The sequence below is a fragment of the Pseudorca crassidens genome, chromosome 1, assembly GCF_039906515.1.
Source record: "Pseudorca crassidens isolate mPseCra1 chromosome 1, mPseCra1.hap1, whole genome shotgun sequence".
Lineage (NCBI taxonomy): Eukaryota > Metazoa > Chordata > Mammalia > Artiodactyla > Delphinidae > Pseudorca > Pseudorca crassidens.
The window spans coordinates 145,903,406-145,926,375 of record NC_090296.1 but is presented as its reverse complement, the minus strand read 5'-3'; the positions used below and the strand labels follow the sequence as shown (position 1 = coordinate 145,926,375).

General features: G+C 38.8%; 1 protein-coding gene across 1 annotated transcript in view; it reads left to right on the top strand.

Annotated features, from left to right (window-relative positions):
* IQGAP1 (IQ motif containing GTPase activating protein 1) overlaps positions 1-22,970 on the top strand; it is a 102,253-nt gene that overhangs the window by 36,230 nt on the left and 43,053 nt on the right. Inside the window, exons 4-13 of the mRNA XM_067697490.1 lie at positions 1,304-1,381; positions 6,173-6,249; positions 12,197-12,264; positions 13,346-13,459; positions 14,024-14,202; positions 15,110-15,194; positions 19,519-19,682; positions 20,508-20,583; positions 21,401-21,564; positions 21,782-21,942. Of these exons, the coding sequence (XP_067553591.1) occupies positions 1,304-1,381; positions 6,173-6,249; positions 12,197-12,264; positions 13,346-13,459; positions 14,024-14,202; positions 15,110-15,194; positions 19,519-19,682; positions 20,508-20,583; positions 21,401-21,564; positions 21,782-21,942 (1,166 nt within the window). The remainder of the gene's footprint in view (positions 1-1,303; positions 1,382-6,172; positions 6,250-12,196; positions 12,265-13,345; positions 13,460-14,023; positions 14,203-15,109; positions 15,195-19,518; positions 19,683-20,507; positions 20,584-21,400; positions 21,565-21,781; positions 21,943-22,970) is intronic.

Below are 22,970 nucleotides of genomic sequence, written 5' to 3'. Positions count from 1 at the left end.
GATACAGTAGTAAAAGAACTTCAGCTGTCCGTATTTCTGGCGCAATTCTAATGAGTAATTTGTATCTAGAAATTTTCATGGTCCTTGATGAATTTTTTATTTCTTAGAAGGTAGAGGAAGTAACTAGGGGAATTACTACTTTAAGTCTAATTTTAACCAAGCTCTGAGATTTGTTGGCAAATTGAAAGCAATAGCAACTTTGGGGGAAGAAAATCACCCCATGATATTAAAGTTTAAGGTAAAACAGGACAGTGATCCGATTTCAGAAAATTGAGATACGTGATTGATTCTTGTGGCCCAGGGCCCTCAAAAAGAGGACTGCTTTAATTAAGTTGGGATGTTGACAAGGACCGAATTCCCATTGCTCACAGAGTTTCTGTGGGGAGCTTTCCTAAGAGCTCTTATCTGAAAAAAGGATGAGTATAGAAGATAGTGGAAGATTGCAAAACCAAGAGCAAATGTAAGAGGGGTCAACTGTAAGAATTGGGCAAGAGCTCAGAATGAGTTAAGGATGAAGACAGAATCAAAAGAGTTGGTTTTTTTGTTTGGCTTTTTAATATTTAAATTAAAAGGAAAACAAGGAAAGTATAGGTCTTAAGCCAAAATTAACATCCCAAATAGAAACTTTTCTTCATCAAAAAGCAAAGACTTATATGCTGAATTTTAAATAAGTGGTTATTCTGAAGACACCTCCTGAGCTGTTCTGTTGACTCTAAAAAATGTGTGCAGAACAGGCAGACAGAGCAGTCTGCAGCAACAGTAAAGACAATAGCCTACACCTCTAACCGTCTTGAGGGTAAACCTTCCTAAAAAACAACAGGTGTAGAGGTTAAGAGGGGGATGTTTATATGTGTAGTATGAAAATACCTCATTTGGGGAGTATCTTCTACTTGCCAGACACCACACTGAGTACTTTATGTACATTTTCTCAGTTAATCTTTCCAACAAACATAAAGTAGGTGTTAAAGATGGGGAAACTCAGAATCAGTAGGGTGAAGTGACTTGCCCAGTGTCACCAATAGATAGCCAAGTCAGGAATTGAATCCAACATAATTGAATTCCAAAGACCATGTTCTGCTGAGCACACTGTACACAGGAAGATTCTCCAGATGGTTCTTAACTGAGGAGAGCTGAGATGTGGATTTGGCTTTTGGAGATTAGAATGTGTAATGATACAGACAGACCTTAAGTTTAAGGGGACCATGTAAAGTCTTACAGGGAAACTTTTATTGATACAGAGTATTTATTTAGTATTTGCTTCAATATTGCCAAACAGTGCCTAATGGTCTTTTATTTGTTCTAGGCAACTGGCCTCCATTTTAGACACACTGATAATGTGATTCAGTGGTTGAATGCCATGGGTGAGATTGGATTGCCTAAGGTAATTTATGTGATATTCATTGTTCTGGCTTAGTTCTGGCTGTTTGGCATAACAGTTCTCATTCTACCTGTAAAATTATTCTCAATTGATTCTTTGGTAATATATCTATCTATCTATCTATATTTTAATACTAAAGGATCTCTTCAGTTTGTTTTAGGAAATAGCTTTGTTCTTTTTCTTTTATATTTCTCATCCCTGCTTCACCTCACCCTAGAGAAATTCCCTATGATGTCAGTTACTTTTACTACACCAAATTATAAACATTATAATTCAGGGCTTCCCTGGCGGCGCAGTGGTTGAGAGTCTGCCTGCCGATGCAGGGGATACGGGTTCGTGCCCCGGTCTGGGAAGATCCCACATGCTGCGGAGCGGCTGGGCCCGCGAGCCATGGCTGCTGAGCCTGCGTGTCCGGAGCCTGTGCTCTGCAACGGGAGAGGCCACAGCAGTGAGAGGCCTGCATACTGCAAAAATAAAAATAAAAAATAAAAAATAAAAAATAAAAATAAAAAAAATTCACATACCATGAGGGAATTCCCTGGTGGTCCAGTGGTTAGGGCTCGGCACTTTCACTGCCAGGGCCTGGGTTCAATCCCTGGTTGGGGAACTAAGATCCTGCAAGCTGAGCAATGTGACTCCCCCCCACAAAACAAACAAATTCATATACCATGAAATTCACCATTTTAAAGAGTACAGTTCAGTGGATTTTATTCACAAAGTTGCTACATTCAAGTTTGACTTTAGGAAACATAAGGAAATATTTTAGAAATGTCATCTTCCAGCTTCAGAATAACCAAATTTGTAGGTAATATGAAGGGTTTATTTTACATTTCAAATTGTAGAGGCAGTATAATGAGATTTACGTCTTTTATCTGGTTTTGGAGGTGGCTGTAGGTTTTTTGTTTTTGTTTTTTTGACAGCTTTATTGAGGTGTAATTGATTACAGAAAAACCATACATATTTAATGTATACAATTTAATGAGTTTGGAATGATAGCTGTAGTTTTGATACGGGAGTGTGCATCCTTGAGTGTTTTGCTCAAGAGTTTATTTAGTGCTTCTCTTAATGAAATTGCCATCTCAAGTGTTGGGCTGCACCTTGCAGGCCTGCAAGCCTTGTAGTTGCCTTGAGAATGAGGGAGGAGTCCGGAGACAGCAACAGAGACATCACTGGTTTATTAGATAGGGGATCTCAGCTGTCCGAGTCAGGGTTCTGGAGTGACACCCTACCGTGGACGGCAGACAGCAGGCAGAACACGGCAGCAGTCTTTGCTACTGGGGGTGGGGATGAGGGGGAGGAGGAGTTTACCAGTTATGGGGGAATTGACGTCAGTTTGGCTCATCAGTTAGTTACCAGGGAAAGCAGCAGAGGGGCATGTCCCTCATAGCCCCTTGGGCAGAGTTTTTCCCTTTGATAAGCTATCATAGTGGAGCCATTCTGATGTAAAGATCACTAACATTTACTGATTAGGCTGTATAATTAAGAGGGAATGTCAGCCATATGAGTAGGGTATAGGTGAAGCAGGGACTGGTTGAGCAGGAGATGTACAGAGAGCAAGAGAATAGCCATCTTGGGTGGCCTGATCATACATCTAGCTACCTAGTCCTACCTTGAATCCGTAGAGGCCCTGATACAGTGTCACTGTTAGAGGCATGGACAGCTTTTTTTCCCCCCTATCCTCTGACCTAAGAATTCTACTTCTAGGAATTTATCCCCACTCCCACCCCACCGGCTCAAAAAAAGAAAGAAAAAATTAGACAAGCACAAAAAATGTATATGTAAGGATTTTTCAGCATTGCATATGATAGAAAAAATTGATAGCAAACCACATATTCCTTCACTCAGGGTATTAATTGTGTTACAGCCAGTCAAATACTAGTGCTGCCGTTGAAAAGGATGATGTCAATCTATATATATATAACCGTGATGTGTTAAGTGAAAAAAAAAACAGGCTACGATTATAAGAGCTTGTGTTCTGGCTAAAATGAGATCACTATTTTTGTCTAAAAATAAAGTGAGTATTCTTGGGAAAAATCTGCAAGGAGAAATAGTTTTCATTTCTGTGTGATGGGGTTAAAGGGTGGTTTTTATTTTCTTTATATGTTTCTGTGGAGTATAAATTTCTGTAACCAAAGAAAGATTAAAAAGAAATGAGATGTGGAGTATCAGAAAGTGGCTGAAACCACTTGGAATGAACACTTGGCATTTAGCAGAGTGCTCAGCTCACTGTTGCATACATACCTGTTGAACTGAGTAAATTCAGAGCTAAGTCTTTGCAGACTAGCTTGTATCCTCTTTTTTTCAGAGCAAAGTGCTGAAGTTCTCTTCCTTGCACTGGTATGTTTGAGAATTAAGCCCCACAAATGTCAGGAAATGCAATACGTCAAGTTCTTACAGCTACTTGGCCTTTCTATGCACCTGTAACTTCCTGTTCCTGTTTTTTATATAGTATGCCCAATGGGCAATAACAATTTAACCTCTTTTGAATGGTACTAAGAGCTTTGTTAATATTTGCTATTGCTAACAGTACTGTTACTACAAAATGCCTTTTTAATAATTTAATCTTATTACCTTTTTTGTTTACTAACAGTGGTGCATTGTCCTGGACCACAATCTCAACAAACTGTTGAGGCTATCAGGAACAATAGGATTATTATGGCTATTACCCTTGAAATGTCTGCTCTATATGATTTAAGTCCAGAAGACTTCTGAGTAATGTAGACTAAAGATACTTAGCCTAAAAATGTGTTTTTGCTCATAATATAACATGTGATCGATAATTGACAATAATAGTATTTATTGGGATATCTTCCCTAATCTCTTTATATGGTACATACAAATTATAGAGACTTAATAGGATAATTTTTTGGTTTTTATCCATTTGACTCTTTATTATAATTGGTGCTGTTGGCCAACTCCTACATGAAACATTTTGTTGTTTTGATTTTTAAAATTGTTTTTAATCTGCCTAATAGTCCTCTGTTTTCTTCAATTATTCTGCCTTCTACATCCTAGTGGCAGGCATTCCTTAAGATGCAATTCTTATTTTAGCTACATTCTCTCATTCACATGGTTTCAGTTGTTTTGAAGACTCTTTGCTATAAGGTAAACACAGTTTCTTCAATTGGCTGCTGGACATTTCCCCTTGGATAGCTTTCTATCTCCTACAGTTTCTCATATGTAAAACTAAACCTACCTTTTCCCCCAAGTGAACCTCCTCTCCTCTGCATAAATGGTACCATGTCATTATGTTCCCAGTCATCCGGTCTCAAAACCTTGGATTTACCTTGGACTCCTAAATGCAGTCTTTCCCCAAGCTTTCCTCAGTTATTTGCAATGTCTCTTTTATCTGTTGAAACAACCTCCCAGCCTGCTTTCTCAGCTTCAATCTCTTCACTATTCGGTGTATCCTGTGTCTTGTCTCCAGTCAGATCTTCCTGAGGTTGTTTTTAGCCTTGGCTCCAAAGCTAGGACTTCTCTAAAGCCTGAATATCAAGTTCAAACTTGTCTGACTTTCAAGGTCCTCATAATCTGCCTCTATCCTCCCTCCCAACCTTATTTTTTTTCTATTGCTTTCTAAAATGTATTCTGTACTGTTTTTGGGAGGGTGACTGACTTTGACCATGATTTTCACCGTTCAGGAGAAGACATTTCAATCTTAGGAAATGAGCATGGAAAGTTTGAAAAATTATCAAAAAAGACCCCCATTTCTCTTGGGGGTGCACAGTTCTTCCTCATCAGGAGCAATAGGTATTGTGGGGGAAAACAAGCATAAAAACAAGTAATTAAACACAATGTGTTAAGTTCTATAATAGAGTTAGATACAAAGTGCTATAGTACTCTTCTCACTGCCTTTTATTGCTCATCCAGATTCCTCTAATCGCTTCATAATCCAGTCTCACTTCTCTAATCCACTGTTACCCCTTTATTCCTCTAAATTACAGATTGAGTTGTATAGTACCACATTACCATGAGAAAAGGTCTTGAAATTCAAGGCAATTCTCCATCTAAACTTACCCTGTTCCTATCCTACCTCATTCGTTAATTCATCAAACATAGAGAGCTCCCTCCATGACCTTGACTCTGGGCTTAGCGTTGAAGATACAGCAGTGAACAATATAGACCTAGTCCTTGCCTTCATGTGGCTTATAGTCTATTGGAGGAGTCAGATAATTTCAGTGCACATAGTTGATTAATTGTGGTACATGCTACCAAGGAAAACTCCCCATCTCTCTCATTCCCATATACATCCTCTATTCTACCTACTTTATCTGTGTATCTTTCTACTTCCCCCAAGCATTACAACACATTTTAATATTTTGTAGTTTTTTTCAATGTCTAAATGTAGTGATTTTACACATAGTGAAGCACTTAGTAAATGTTCATTGTTGAGCTATTATTACTCAATCTAGGCCTGCTAGATAGCAACTAGGAAGATTGCAATCCTTCAGAGCCTCATACACTTGCCACTGATTTAAGCTGGACTGGAACTTGAGTTTTGTTTGCCCATGTCTGTGTCTGCAGTAAGTAACTCACTCTCACATACTTAGTAAAATTCAGTGGGTTGACCCAAATAAGTCTTTTCCAAGTAGTGCTTTTCACTGTGTATTGTATCATTTTGTTCCTTACATTACTTATAATGAAATGTCTGTTCACCCTAATGAGGTTATTTGCCAAATGCTGACAATGTTTTCTAATTGTCCAAAGTTTTACTTGTATTATTCATGATTGTTGAATGATTAAATGAACTCTAGTGGATGGATGCCTTACTCTACTTCTTTTATTTCTCTTTAGATTTTTTATCCGGAAACTACAGACATCTATGATCGAAAGAACATGCCAAGATGTATCTACTGTATCCATGCACTTAGGTAATCAGATTTTCTTGGTAGAATAAGCAGTATATAGATACAGAGAATAGATTGGTAGTTGCCAGAGGCGGGGATTTGGGAGTAGGCGAAATGGGTGAAGGTGGTCAAAAGGTACAAACTTTCAGTTATGAAATAAATAAGTCCTGAGGATGTAATGTACAGCATGGTGACTACAGTTAATGATACTGTATTATGTATTTGAAAGTGGCTAAGAGAGTAGATCTTAAAAGTTCTCATCACAAGAAAAATAATTTGTAACTATGTGTGGTGATGGAAGTTAACTGGACTTACTATGGTGATCATATCATTATGCTGTACACCTGAAACTAATATAATATGTCGGTCATATCTCAATTTTAAAAAAAAGCAGTTTAGGAGTCACATCTGAATTGAGTGTGTAGCTTGTTGTCCAGGGTATGATGAAAAAGTTTTTGCATTTCCTTCAGAATTTTCAAATAGAATAGAGCACTATTATCTTAACAAAATGGTGAGAAACAGCTGTGTTCTTCTAGGGAGAAAGGATTTATTTATTCCTATAATAACAAAAAATCTTCCTCTAAAAACATAATATAATCTTTCATTATTGATCTAGTGTTTCAGTGAACTATGCATTTCTCTTGAGATGTAGTCCCTTTCTTTTAAATTAAAGTCTCTTAAAAATTATAAAAACTACATACATTTGAAAACTTTTATTATTTCTCATTTTGTTTCAAGCTGATAAACTGATTTACTAAATACACTGTGTCTTGATACTCTTTGGTAGTACAGTTAAATTTTGGCAACATCTTCAAATAATACCAGCAAATATCAAATGGTTGATTCATAATTTATTAAGTTATCTAGGACCTTGACAAGTCATTTGTTCATTAAGTAATTTTTATGTCAATGCAAAAATAATAAATAGGAACTGAAACAAGGTATAATTTTATCACAGCTTCATAGTAAATTTGGAAGATGACTTAATTTCAGGTCCTCAGCTCTTAGAATGAACGAACTACTAAATTGGAGGGAAGAGGTGATATGTCTGGATGGAGGATGGGATGGGAGAGGTGTAGGTGCTAGTAGTATAGTACTTCAGAGTGGTGCAAATTTACTTGATGGCCGTAGGCCTAAAGCAGAAGATGATAGAAGTAAGTATGAGAAGGGACATGAGGATGAGATTTTTTTCTTGGGCTGCTCTTCTTATATAGCATCCTGTATGTGTACTTAATAAATGTTAATTATATGTATGAATGTATAATATATACATTGACCCACAAGAAACCTGTTGTCTCCAGTTTCTGGATCAAATGTTTGCCAGATCCTTGGTATCACTGGAATCAGTGTGAAACCCATAAAAGAGAGAATATAACTGAGGACTAATAGATCTCTTGTGTGGACTAATGAATGCATTAACCTCCTTAGAGGGTTCCCTCACTAGGCTCTCTCCCTTCTGATCCATCTGCCATGCTGCTGTCAGAGCTCTTTCCAAAACAGCCCTAATGGTAGCAGACGCTTCATAAAATATTTTGAGGCTTCCTTTCTAGCCTCACCTCCAGCCATTCTCTCCTGCGTACCTATGTTCTAGTATTTTCAACAAACAGGCTATGTACTCTTGCCTTTGGTTTTGCTGTTTCCTGTGCCTGAAATGCCTTTCTTTAAAATTTATTTATTTATTTATTTTTGGCTGCATTGGGTTTTCGTTGCTGTGCGCAGGCTTTCTCTAGTTGCGGCGAGCGGGGGCTACTCTTCATTGTGGTGCGCAGGCTTCTCATTGCGGAGCACAGGCTCTAGGTGCTTGGGCTTTAGTAGTTGTGGCATGTGGGCTCTAGAGCGCAGGCTCAGTAGTTGTGGCGCATGGGCTCAGCTGCTCTGCGGCATGTGGGATCTTCGTGGACCAGGACTCGAACCCGTGTCCCCTGCATTGGCAGGCGGATTCTTAACCACTGTGCCACCAGGGAAGCCCTGAAATGCCTTTTCTCCTTGGTTTAACGTATGCTTTTCTCCAGGTGCCACCTCAGAATGCTACCATTAATATGTTCTCTTACTTTTTCCCTCTCTGGCAGAATTAGCTACTTACCATCTTTGTGCTCCTTTAGCATTTTATAACATACCTCTTACTTCAAGCATAGTGCTTGTTACATTGTACTCTGGCTACTGTTTGTTCTTATAACTTGCTTTCTTGTGGATTCCTTAGGGACAAGAAGTATTTCCTTTGTTCTTTATCCATGTGTCTTTAGTATCAACACTTAGATGCCTAGCCTATAATCACAATAAATGTGTGTCAAAATTATACATTATAACAAATCTCCCTCTCCCTCCCCCAGCTCAAGGGGGTACTTTCTGTCCTATAAATGAAAAAGGAAATGGTACTTTGTCGAAGGGCTCTTCATGTTTGTCTCTGCTTATCCAATCAAGTTTTAGCTCAGTTCCCACATTCTTGGTGAAGTTTCTCAAATGACCTCAGCTCATTCCTTTTTCTAAACCTCTGGGGGGTTTTTTTGTTTTGTTTTTTTTTTGGTTTAGTTTTGTGTGTGTGATTTTCGTTTTGTTGTTTGTTTGTTATATATTGCTTCTTTCATATCTTTTCTCCCTATTACATTTATTAGCATCTTAGGGACAGAAGTCATGTCTTACTTTTTTTCCCCCTCCAAGGTACATAGCATAACATTGGACAAACAATGGTAAAATGAGAATTTTAAAAAAATTGTTTATGAATAGGTGATATATTGGAGAATTTTCAGAATGTAGCAATTTCAGATGCATATGTCTGAGCCAAAATCAGCTAAATTCTGAGTATTGTGATTGGCTTAGTGTTCTGTGAAGTCTATGTTGATAACCTTGTGAAGGCTGTACCTACAATGGATATCTGAACTTGGCAGGCACAGCAACTAAGCTGGCAGAATTCCTCTCTGCTAGTTCTGTAGCCACTACTCTCTGCAATGTAACCTGAGTCCCAGGCCCTCAAATTCTCTGAAGACAGATTGAAGAATTAACTGCCTTTCTAATGATGGAGTCAAAATGAGAAAGGGAGGAAGCCTGCTACTGTTTTCGATTTCTGTTCAATATGCAGTTCGTGCTTAGAAAGTATATACACAGCAGTGTGTTCTGGTTGGTGATTTATGATTTCTTTCCTCCCTTACAGTGTTTTTCCTGGAGGGTATGTAGGAAGTGTTTGTAACTGCTTGAGCCTCTTCTTTACCTTTACACAGCAGTGTTCAAGGCAGGTTCCTCACTTCACTTACCTGTATTGGGTGAGGCACTGTTTCCCTTTTGGATCAACAGTGATAGAGAAGCTTTATCTTCTTGTTTTCTCCCTTCCTGCCATCTTTTTTTTTTCTCCCTCAGTCTTGACTGGCATTATTCCAGAGATAGTTACTGTACTTTAGTGAGACTAAATTACTCTTGTAGATTACATTCCACTCTCAGATAAGACCCTAATTCTCCATTATTTCAAATATATTTGTATACTTCCTTTCCATTTCCTCTGATGCTTTATCTTTCTAAGAACTGATTTTGGGATTAAATTGGCCCATAATCCTTTATCCTAAATTCAAAAAAACATGCTGAAAGATCTGAAAAATGAGTTTTGGTTTAGTTCAAACTCCTTTGTTGGCAAGATCTGATCAGTATTAATTGAGATTACTTAGAATGTTTATCTACTTAATATGATTATTCATATGTCTCTTTGCAGAAAAGTAGTGTATTTGATTAGGGGTGCTTCCCCAAGGCTTGTTGGGGGTGTTTTATAATGCTGTTTACACTGTAAAACTTTCTTTCATAGGTTACTCTACAATCAGTAACAGTAATTGGAATCCAGATAGGCTAACACAACCTCCTTTTCCTCATTGCTATAAAGTGTATCTTAGATAGGAAAAGAAAAAGAAATCTGAGCTCAATTACAGGCTGACTATTATAGGTACCTAACAGCTTATTTGTAAGCAGACATAGGAGACTAGGAACAAAGATTGAAAGTGGTGTTTATTGTTAGGAGTTTTAAGTTTTAGCTGTGAGGTTAAATACTTTGGATGCTGGATAAGAGGATCCAAGTGGCCATTATGATTCCATTTAAAACTCCAGCATATCCTTAAAATATTCCTAATAATTAAAATGAGATAAAAGAAAGATGATGCCCATCTGTTTTCTGCTTACCACTCCTCTACTTTTTATAGCAGCTAGTGATATCATTGTAACACCTTTAATTTACTGTTGAAAGACATTAAAAGCTAACTCACTGTTCTTGGGACTGTGAAAGTGACATGCCCAAGCTTTTGTTAAAGTGTGGCAGCCACTTTCTTGTTTTAAAGTAAGAATAAAAGAGGAAGAAATTTCTGGAGAAAAATATTTGTACTAATTTAGAATGCAGATGGAACATTGTGTGGGGAAAGTATATAAGGTAAAATGTGTATAGAAAGTTGTTAACTGTTTGGCTTTGGAAACTTTATTGAATAGATGTAAAATCTTTGCAGAGAGGAACTTCATGTATTTCCATCTTGCGCATTTTATTCTAAAGAAAAGCCCTTAATCATATACATATGATTTATATTTGCACTTACCTGAGAAAGTGATTAGTTATTGTGGATATATATATTCTAATGTATTTTTAGAACACTTGATTTTTTTTTTTTTTAGATTATGCATTGGGGTTTATTATATGCAGTTTGGGTTCTGATCAGTTCTGTGAATGCAATATGCATGATACATATTTGTATTTGGATAATATTGAGGTTTATAGGTTATCTGCAAAAACTGTAGACTGCTCTATTGAGTTTCTGTGATTTATTTCTTAGATATTTTTTTATTTCCTCCCTTATTGATAGGCTGTCAGTGTCTTGCTCACGTTAATCCCTGTGGAGTGCCCTTCTGATTTCTTCTTCTTTTTCTTTTTTTTAAAAATAAATAAATAAATAATTTATTTATTTATGGCTGCGTTGGGTCTTCGTTGCTGCGCTCGGGCTTTCTCTAATTGCATCGAGCCAGGGCTACTCTTCATTGCAGTGCGCAGGCTTCTCATTGCGGTGGCTTCTCTTGTTGCGGAGCACGGGCTCTAGGCTTGTGGGTTTCAGTAGTTGTGGCACGTGGGCTCAGTAGTTGTGCCTCGTGGGCTCTAGAGCGCAGGCTCAGTAGTTGTGGCGCAAAGGCTTAGTTGCTTCATGGCATGTGGGATCTTCCCGGACCAGGGATCAAACCCGTGTCTCCTGCATTGGCAGGCAGATTCTTAACCACGGCGCCACCAGGGAAGTCACCCTTCTGATCTCTTCTAATTTATTGATTCTGACCTGCTAGAGCCTTAGAATCCAGTTAATCTAACTCATGTTACAGACTTCCATCCATCTGTGAAATATTGATTAATATTTATTAATATATGCCAGGCTCTGGGTAGGCATTGGTAAATAAGACTTTCATTGTCCCTGCCTTCATGGAGCTTAGAGTGTAGGATATTTTTATTTAAAGAGTAAAGATTTATAATATATACTTTATTTAAAACTCTTAAAGTACCTGAATTAAACTTTTCCATCAATAATATGAATTCAGCTTAAGTAAGATTTGCTGTCTGAATCATTTTTATGAGACTTTTCTAAAATGTCCTGTTACTTAAAACTTACTGATCACAGGAAGGTAAACAGTGAAGAGACTTCACTTATATTTATTATGTTAACATTTATATTAATATCTAATCACACATTGGATTTGTGCTGGAGCTGGGACTTAAACTTGCATCTGCTGATTCCCAGTCCAGTGCTTTTTGCATTACATTATGTGACTTTTTAAGGACCTCCTTGTTATGTAAAACTAAAAAAAGGCTCTGAGGTAAAGTATTGTAACTGCAAAGTGGAATATGGTAGAGTACTGGGAGTCTCTGTGTTCAGAGTGTTTCTGTTCTTTATGCTGATTTTCCCCTTTGAACTTAGAGCAACAGGGAGGTTCAGCTGCGAGGCCTGACTCTTTTGCATATTATATCTTCCAGTTTGTACCTGTTCAAACTAGGCCTGGCTCCTCAGATTCAAGACCTATATGGAAAGGTTGACTTCACAGGTAAGAAGTTACAAACTTGGCAGGAAGTGCTTGATTTATGTGGAAATAACCTGGAGAGTCAACAGTGCAAATCTTAAAGACGTACGGCTTTAAAAACACTGTGCCAACAGAGATTAAAAAAAAGCATGAGTAACCTGCTTCTCCTGCTTCTCCTCTTCTTCCACTAAACTTGGAATTTCAAGCTCTGTTCTCTCAGTTATGACATGGGTATGATTGATAATTCTCAGTTTTCTTATATGTAAGTTAGAAAGAATATTAACGTATAGTATGTAAAAAATAATATAATACTAACATGTAACATTAAAGGTTCATGTACAGTGAAAAATCTTTATAACAGTCTTGCCCCTTCCCTTCTAGTGAGCACCAGTTGTAGGCAAGGGAAGGGGAGCGAGATGATACAAAGATGACAATTTACTAATTTTAAAACTTTAGCTTATTTGGGTGGGTGTTTGCTATAGTCAGATGCTTGAAGAGATGGGGGCTTGGGGAGCAAAAGAACAATGGTAATATTGGTTAGGGGTAAGATAGAGTCAAATCTTTTGTAGGCCGGGGAGTTTTAAAAATTGTAAATAAAACTTTTATCTGTGATATTTTTCCTTCCAGAGAAGTTGTTCCCCAGACTTGGGGCAAGGGCCAAACCTTACATGTTGTTTTCTTTATCATTTGGCTTTCTGCCTTAGAAACGAAATTGTGTAATAGTAGCTAGTGATTTGGATTGTAAAGACAGATAACTGGCTTGTGATTCACTTCTTGTTCGAGCTGCCTTTAAAGCTGCTCCATTCGTAAGTTCATTATAGGGAATGCCATAAGTAGCAGTTTGGGAGAACTATTTTCAATAGAGCCAGTCTCATGTTATAGTTATTTCTGATGCTCTTGATAATACTGTGTCTATTGAGTGCATGTTATGTACCGGGTATCATGTTAAGTGCTTTCCATATATTATCTTATTTAAATCCTTCTAACAACCCTAAGAGGTAGATGTCATTTTATCCAATACATTTTGTAGTTGAGGAATCTGTTTCCTTCTCTGTTATGGAAAGGTGTTTAACTTGCTTGTTTGGGTCTTAATTTTTCCCTGTAGAAGAAGAAATCAACAACATGAAGATTGAACTGGAGAAGTATGGGATCCAGATGCCTGCCTTTAGCAAGATCGGGGGCATTCTGGCTAATGAACTGTCAGTGGATGAAGCCGCATGTAAGAAGAGAGAAATTTTGTGGGTTCAAATGGGATTGTTGCTACTACTTTTAATGATTAATACTATAATGATGGTCTTAGACATTAGGAATTTTGCTAGCAAGTTTAGGTCAGTAGATATAGATTTAAACACTACCATACAGTTATCTATGCTATTGTTATTTGGAAATAAGTGAGTGATTTTGATTAAAATAAAAGCACTAGAAAGTGAATTCTACATTTCAGTGCCTTTTGGAGTTTCTTATTTTCTGATGGTGTTTACGTGATGATTAAGGTGAACATTTCCATAACAAATGCTCAGAGGCTCCTTTCAGAGTCTCTTATGAATATTTCCCTGTTAAGATTTCAGATTCAGCATTTCAGACATGGATCACAGGCCGAGCTGTGGGTTTGTGCATCAGAGGAAAAAGACTGGGCTTGAAGATCTGGGGGTCCTCTAACCCCTCCCTCTATGAAAAGGAGCCTCTTTCTGTGATAGGGGGTTGCAGTGTTTGAATGTGTAATGTATATCCTTTACTTTGTATAACCTTAGTGTTCTATGTTTTGAATTTTTTTTTTTTTTAGTACATGCTGCCGTTATTGCCATTAATGAAGCTATTGACCATAGAATTTCAGCTGACACGTTTGCAGCTTTGAAAAATCCCAATGCCATGCTTGTGAACCTTGAAGAGCCCCTGGCTTCCACTTACCAGGATGTACTTTACCAGGCCAAGCAGGACAAAATGACAAATGCTAAAAACAGGGTAAAAATGGAACATTTGATCTTTCTAACTGATTTATATTCTTTCACTGTTTGATATGACTCCATTTTAAAAATCAGTTTTATCGAGGTATTAATTTACATATAGTAAAATTCAACCATTTAAAGTGTACAGTTTGATGGGTTTTGACAAATGTATATGGATGTGTAACCACCCCAAAAGTTCCCACGTTTCCCCTTTGCAGTCAGTCTGTACCTCCTCGTACTCCCCACCCCTGACCCCAGCAACTACCAGTCTGTTTTCGATCACTTTAGTTTATTTTTTTAGAATTCTATATAAGTGAAATGGAGTTACCCAGTATGTAGTCTTTTGGTATTAGATTCTATTTTGACTTCTGCTTCCTTCTTGAGTTTTGTGCAAACCAGTGACAGGCTCTGCGATCTAATCCCTGGATGTACCTGTTCTGCTCAGGTCTGAGGCAAGGATGCAGACTCACAAGTGAGCAGGGCAGGGTTCACCAGTGCTTCCTTCTCTTGCCTGACTCTGGAAGAACCCCTGGGCTTGTTATTTACAAGTGGATCTGCTTTTTTTTTTTTTGTGGCCTCTCCTGTTGTGGAGCACAGGCTCCAGACGCACAGGCTCAGCGGCCATGGCTCACGGGCCCAGCCGCTCCATGGCATGTGGGATCTTCCCGGACCGGGGCACAAACCTGTGTCCCCTGCATCGGCAGGCGGACTCTCAACCACTGAACCACGAGGGAAGCCCAGATCTGCTTTTTATGTGTTTAGTTACAGTTGTGTAGCATTCTGCTCTTTTCTTTATTAAGGATTTTAAGCCACACCCTTACTTGCTGTTGGTTCTGTAATGGTGGGGGAGGAGCACAAATATATTTCTGTGGTCTTCTTAGAGACCTGAGCTAATTTAGTTACACTTTCTTATTCATCTTCAGACAGAAAGCTCTGAGAGAGAGAGGGACGTTTATGAGGAGCTGCTCACTCAAGCTGAAATTCAAGGCAATATAAATAAAGTCAACAGTAAGTATGTCCCCACATCAGGCACCTAAAAGAATGTTACAGAATAATGTGGCAGCTGTTGATCTCTTCTTGGACCTATGGCATGGTTTAAGTTTGTTTATTTCAGACATTCATGGGTTTGCTTAGGAACTGTTACTCATTTACTTAAGTCTTTTGTGTTCATACCTCTTCTCTTTGGGCTACCATTGTCCTCAGACAGGCCCCTACTCCTCCATCTATTCATCTACTGTAACTTACAAACTGGATTTTTTGGCTACGGTTTCACTCTTTCACCCTGTGTTAGACACCTAAATCTGAATAGGGATTTCATTTTCCTGTTTTTTTTTATTTATTTATTTTTAAATTTAAAAGAACAATTTATTTTTGGCTGCGTTGGGTCTTCGTTGCTGCACATGAGCTTTCTATAGTTGCAGTGAGAGGGGCTACTCTTCATTGCGGTGCACGGGCTTCTCATTGTGGTGGCTTCTCTTATTGCAGAGCACGGGCTCTAGGCGCATGGGCTTCAGTAGTTGCAGCACACGGGCTTAGTAGTTGCGGCATGCGGGCCCTAGAGTACACGGGCTTCAGTAGTTGTGGCGTGCAGGCTCACTAGTTGTGGCTCGCGGGCTCAGTAGTTGTGGTGCACGGGCTTAGTTGCTCTGCAGCATGTGGGATCTTCCCGGACCAGGGATCAAACCCGTGTCCCCTGCATTAGCAGGTGGATTCTTTATCACTGCACCACCAAGGAAGTCCCTATTTTCCTATATAGTTTTGTTTTTCTTTTAAAGAGTAATACAAGTTATCCAGAAATAAACAACAAACAAAAAATTAGACCCCATCACCTAGGATAACCACTCTTGATATTTTTAACATATCCTTCAAAACATATATTTAAACAAAAATGAGATTGTACTGTTCATATTGATTTTGTGTATGTTGCACACTTTTGAAAAACTAATTTCTTAAAAGTGTCATTTTCATTTTGTTACTCTTCTTCAAAAGAACCTGCATTAGTTCCTTATTACTTGCCAGACAAAAGGCAGATCCCTAGCCTGGTGGAGTTCTTCATGTAGTATTTTATGCATATAACTCTATAGAAACTCATGTGCCTAATTGTCTCCCATATTCATTGTTTATTTCATGACTCATGAAAAATGGCTATGGAGTTGTTCAGAACTGGGATTTGATCTCTTGCCCTCGTAGTAATAGCTGTGGGAATTGGGTATGTGTGGCATAGAATCATTATACGAATGATGAGATAATGTATGTCAATTGCCTGGTATTTAGTAAGCAGTCAGTAAACAATATTATTATCACTTTTGTTAATCATGTAATCTCGCCATTGTAATGCCCTCACGCCTCATCTCTTACTTAATCCAAATTATACCCATCATTCAAGATTCAGCTCAGTTCTCACCTCAGTGCCCATCCTAGCTCACAATATACTTGCCTTTCACATGTCCTACTGCATTTATATGCTAAACCACACAATTTTGTTCTTAATTATGTATTGTCTTAATTGCTTGCTTTTTGTTTCTGACACATTTATAAACTTAAAGTAGAGTTTACTTCTGAGTTCTGCTTTTCAAATCCTCATAATTCCTAGAATAATAGGGTTAGACTCACCAAAAGAACTAAAAAACCTTGCTTGATTCAACCAGACTTGATCTTATCTTGATCAAGATAATAATAATAGTAAAAGTAATCAGTGTCCTCTTCGTTCCTTTGGAGATCCCAGTTTCTCACTTGAACTAATACTCTGAATAACTGGAGTGAATTTATAAGATTTTACCAACTCCATGTGATAGGGAGTTCTAAATCCTGACCAGGAGTCTTTGTATTCTGTTCCATTCTGGCTCATTTAGGATAATAGCTTTCTGAACAGAGTGATAGTTCCATTCACGTATGGGTGATTTGTTGTGCTGTATCTGTATGAATACTACTTAAGTCAGCAAGTATAAACCAGAATGCCCTTGTAGTTAGTTCTCTGTGTGAGAAGAAAGTCCAGCACATTTCCTGCTGCATACACCGCGTAAAATACTCTTTTATTTACTAAGGGATTTTTTCTCTACCATGTTGTCTGGGATTTTTTAGCCTTATAGCCCTACCTGGCTAATTGTATTAGAGTCCGTTATAAACTTATAAGGAGAGAAACATATGTATATATTTTTAAAGTGTTTCATGCATATTGTTCTCATGTGGTCAGAGGAGCAAAATAGTAAAAATTCCCTCAAACAGCTTTCAGTATAGTGAGGAAGGTAAATAGTCAAATGAATAATTTCAGGGCAACTTGGTTAGAACAATACAGTGAGTAATTTCAAGGCAACCAAAGGTGTGTGAAGTACAGTCATAGAATAAAGAAAAGAATGATGACTTTTCCTCGAGGTTTGTATCTGAACCTTCACTGGGATTCTTAGGGTAGTTAAGAAGGTGAGGATAAGGCAGAATTCCCCATAGGGGGACAAGCTTTTCCTAATAGTAGAGAAAGTCTGAGACAAGGGAAAGTTGTATGGTAGGAAGATAGAAGGACTTTAGGTCCTGGGAATCATCTTAATGTAATAACAGATAAGATTCTTTCCCTAGGGCTTGAGAAGCCATTCACGCTGCCCCAGAAGAAAACTGCAGGCCAGATAGTTAAAAATGAGAAAAAGTTTTTATTTTTTGTTAAGTAGGATAAGGAAAATTAGAGTTAGGTAATTAAAGCATAGTGGGAGAAAGTGTTTAAATAATGTTGTAAACTTTATAGTATTAGTAAATGTTCATTTAAATATTTACATATTTAAGTAGTAAGTTTACATTTCTAGTAAAAGCATAATTGACCAGATGCCTTTGCAGATGGATAGTCTGAGATTCTGCATTGCATACGTAGAGGAAACCTGCTTGTTACCTATATTGCTTTTGTTTTCTGTCCCCCACTACTACAAAAACTTCCTGAAGATGGAGATAACCTGTCTGCTTTGTTCATGGCTGTGTTTGCAGCAGGTGCCTTGGTCTGTGTTGTTGAAAAATGCTTGTTTAGTTGGCTAATGGCCACATAGACCTGCAGCCATGATTCAAGGAGCTGCTCACCTCCTTCGTGTGGTGATCAGTGAGCTGAATTGCAGGGGAATGTTGGGAAGAAGGAGACAGTCTCTTAGGAATCTAACCTTTTCATCCTTTCACCTCTTGGTGTTATTTTTTAGTTCTAGTTTGAGACTTTGTTTTCTCTTGCACTGTTTTGTTTCTTTATAACAGCTTACATTAATTTTCTTTTTGTTTCTTTACTAATGAAAACAGTTAAAATTGATAAATACTGCTATGCCCCAAATATTTTAATTTTTAGTATTTTATTATTGACTTTTTTTTGCTACTTTGGTGGTAAAATCATATGGTCATTCCTGGGTGGGACATGGGAGGGCGAACTCTATATTCTCTTCTAAAATAGGAAAGCTGAAAATAATACAATAATTATGATTTTCCAGTGGCTGTCATTTCTGAAATCAGAAAGTACGATATGTTGACTTTCAACTTAATAATACCTTATTTATTTTACAATATAAAAGTACTTTCATGTATATGATTTTATTTAATCTTATGAGGAGGGTATCTTTGTTATCATTTTCAGATGAAGGAAAGTCTGCATTTTTACTGTTGGATAATAAAGCCCTTGTGTGACGTCAGGTTCTGTGACTAGAAGTAGAGAATATTGAGGTGGTGTAGAGAGCCCCTTCCACTCCACGCAGTCAGACCAGCCTTGATGTCTAAGCACTGCTTTGGGCAGAGTACATTCACCAGAGTACACCAGGATAATGAAGGGATTCAGAATGATGCTGTATAAGAAATGGTTGGAGGAACTAAGGTTCTTTAGTCAGGAGTAGACAGTCACAGGGAAGGGGGTTGGATGTATTCAAGTATCAACTCTAGGGTGGGAGCTTTAACAATTTTTATAAACAGAATTGTCCAGAGATGTAGTAAATTGCTGTGTGGGATACCTTCTCTTGTATAGTAGTTTAGTCTGGATAATGACTTGGCATTTTAGAGGGAATTTAGGCATGTGTTATTGGTGCCTCTTATATTGCTGCCCATATTGGTGCCAAGCTCTCTGCATCTAGAAGCTTTTAAGTAGGCCTGGGGTGTGGTCCAGGAATCTGTTAAATCTGAACAACCTGGGAACCCCTGGATGTGATGACTTTAAGGTTCTCTTCCAACCCCAAAGTCTAATGCTTCTGTGATACTCCAGAATAAAAGCTATCTAATTATATTTCCCTGATCTGGAACTGGGATTGGTTTTCAGGAAGGAAAAAATATTCTAGGCTATAATGTTAACATAGTTTTTTCTTAAGCGTTTGCCTTTTTTCCTCCTCAGTGTTTGCTGCGTTAGCGAATATAGACCTGGCTTTGAAGCAGGGATCTGCACTGGCCTTGTTCAAGATTCTGCAGTCACCAGCGCTGGGCCTTCGAGGACTGCAGCAGCAGAATAGTGACTGGTACCTCAAGCAACTCCTCAGTGATAGACAGCAGAAGAGAGAGGTAAAAGTACCCTGAGTTGCACCTGCAAGAGTTTATATACATCCTTTTGAATCCCATGCTGTTGTGTCAAGGTATATATGGGGCTTTTTTTCCCCCCTAATATAACTTTTTCTCCTGCAGATGAATTAGGCTGTTTAGTATACTCAGGTAAAGTACACATTGTCTTCAGCTCTCTTTTGCTTTTAGAGTTGTAAATCGTCTTTTAAAATAAACATTGCCCATCCCGGCAAGTGAATCTGACCACCCCTTCACTTGAAGTCCCTTAAATCCCCAACTAAAAGCCATTGGGGAGAACCTGAAATTTTTTATTCTTACTTCAGGAATTTCCACTTTTAAAAAACCATACCTGATGAGTTTCCTCTGGCCAACACTGGGAAGGTACTTAATGTGCAGTAAGAGTAGACTGTGTGGGACTTTATGGTTTTCTTTTTTGAGAACAAATATGAGGGGATTTCTTTTTTTTTTTTCTTTTTCTAAATAAGGACAAGTATACATTTTACAAATCCTCAGCATTGGCCAGAGAAAGCAGCATTAATGTGCTAATGATTCTACAAACATTTTATCTCAGAACATTTTGATGCTCTTTACAAAATATATCTTTTTAATGTGCTTATATCAGGAGAGTCACTCTACCCGAGATTTGACAAGGGCATTCGGCTCTCGCTCAGGCTGCCGCTTTGGCTGTGTGTAGCCTGAAGCTGTCTCTTATGCCTGTGGCTCTCTGTCCCTAGTGACTGCTGTTGAGATATGAGAACTAGAAGGCCCGGAGGCCTAGGCAGGAGTCATCTTTACCTAAGTGTTCTTTGCTTTTCTCATGGTGGTCAGGCTGAGGCCCTGCAGAAGGAGGAGCTACAGTCTGGAGTGGATGCCGCAAACACTGCTGCCCAGCAGTATCAGAGAAGTAAGAGTCCTCTCAGCTGCGTGTCCACTGAGATCCTGAGTAGGGGAGGAAAGTGGCTTTGTGTCGTTGAGGGACCTGAGGTTAGATTCTGTCATTCCTCACCCCACCCCAAGGCTACTAGCTGCAGTCAACTACCAGGTACCTTTGGTGGCAGAAGGGTTCCTCCGGTTTTAAAAGTAGAACCGGAGTCAGCGTAGGCTCACTTTGGCTAGGAAGCTCGTGCTTACGTGGTTGGTTAGGGAAGCATCTGGAGGAGACAGGACTAGGGATTGATTGGCAAGATTTGTATGTTGAGAGACAGGAGAGAAGGGTGTTCCTAATATGGGGCAACAGGGGAAGAGGAAGTGTGAGCAGAGGGACAGAAGGTGAAAGATGTATTATGGAACAGTGGGTAGAATAAAATTTTTGTAGATGTTTTAGGCTGAGTTGTGTAAGATAAAGGCTTGGAAAGATTGTGGGAAGCTTTGAATGGCAGCTTAACAAGCTAGTTCTTTGCCAGGCTCCCCTCTGTAGGGGAAGGATGTCTTAGGTAGAGCGTAGTGGTGGCAGACAGGATGATTTGGAGTGGAAAGAAAAAAGGGGTGAGGAGAAGAGGAGGCTGCTTTTTAGAGACAGATTTATTGAGATGTGGTTCACATACCATGCAGTTCACCCTCATACAAAGGAGGCTGTTTTCTAAAGATGAAAGTTCTACTTCAAACGTCATGGCTAATAGCTTATCCACAGAATATAACTTTCTTCTGTGAAAATTGGCATCTGCTTCCCCTCGGGCCTCTCAAAGCCAGCTGCCTTTGTGACCTCTTTGTTTTCTACCCAGGACTGACAGCAGTGGCAGCGATCAATGCTGCAATCCAGAAGGGTGTTGCTGAGAAGACTGTTATGGAGCTAATGAATCCCGAAGCCCAGCTGCCCCAGGTGTTTCCATTTGCTGCCGATCTTTATCAGAAGGAACTGGCTACCCTGCAGCAACAGAGTCCTCAGGTGAGTTAACTGAACCTGTGCTGTTTGTGAGCAAAACAGAGTGGACGTGAATTTAAAATTTAATACCCACTTCTTGGTGTAGTTAGGTAGAGGGGTTTTTTTTGTTTGTTTTGTTTTACTGGAAACTTAGACTCGTTATGGTTTTATTAAACTTCTGACCTCCCTTGGTATTCCAGAATGTCTTTCCTTATTCTTTCCCCCCTCACTTTCTGTACAGCATAGCCTCACCCATCCTGAGCTCTCTGTTGCAGTGGAGATGTTGTCATCGGTGGCCGTAATCAACAGGGCGCTGGAATCCGGAGACATGAATACAGTGTGGAAACAGTTGAGCAGTTCAGTTACAGGCCTTACCAATATTGAAGAAGAAAACTGCCAGAGGTGGGTGCCCAGAGTGCTGGGTTGAATCCATTAGGTAGCTGTCACCTCTGTCTTTCGTGTGCCAACACTCTTATTTTCTTTGCAGGCATTGTGACTTCAGTGTGATTGTCTTTTATTTTTTCTATTTTGATACATTTTATTCTTTACTATGCTGAAGGTTTTGTAGTAAATTACAGATATAACATTCCACTCCTAAATTTATGAGTATACTTATTTAAAACAATGAGGATATTATATAGCCAAAATAACACTCTTATACCCTGACAAATCAACAGTACTTCTTTAATACTTTCTAAACCTAGTCCATTTTCGTACTTCTTGTTCCAAAACTGTTTGTTTTTTCAGCTGGTTTGTTCAAACCAGGATCCAATCCAGGACCACATGTTAACATCTGATTATTGTGTCCCTTTGGTATCTTTTAATCTAGCATTGTCCGTTTCTTTATGACACTGACATATTAAAGAGATGGGGCCAGTTGTCCTATAAAATGTCCCATCTTCAGTTCTGGTTGCTTCCTAATATTTGGTTTATTCCTGTAAATTGTAAATTAGGTCTAAAGACTTGTCAAGATTCAATTAAATATTTTTGGCGACGTGTGTTTCATATTTTCTCATATCAAGAGGCATATAAAATCTGCTTGTCCCCACCATTAGAGATACTAAGGGACATTAATCCCTCCAATTGCATATTTATTTTTCTCCCTTATCACCAGAACATAATTTTTTTTTTTAATGTAACTTTTTTTTTTTTTTTTGGCTGCCTCGGGTCTTCGTTGCTGCTCGTGGGCTTTTCTCTAGTTTGTGGCGAGCAGGGGCTACTCTTCGTTGCGGTGCACAGGCTTCTCTTTGAGGTGGCTTCTCTTGTTGCGGAGCATGGGCTCTAGGCCTGCGGGCTTCAGTAGCTGTGGCTCACAGGCTCTGGAGCCCAGGCTCAGTAGTTGTGGCACACAAGCTTAGTTGCTCCGCGGCATGTGGGATCTTCCCAGACCAGGGCTCGAACCCATGACTCCTGCATTGGCAGGCATATTC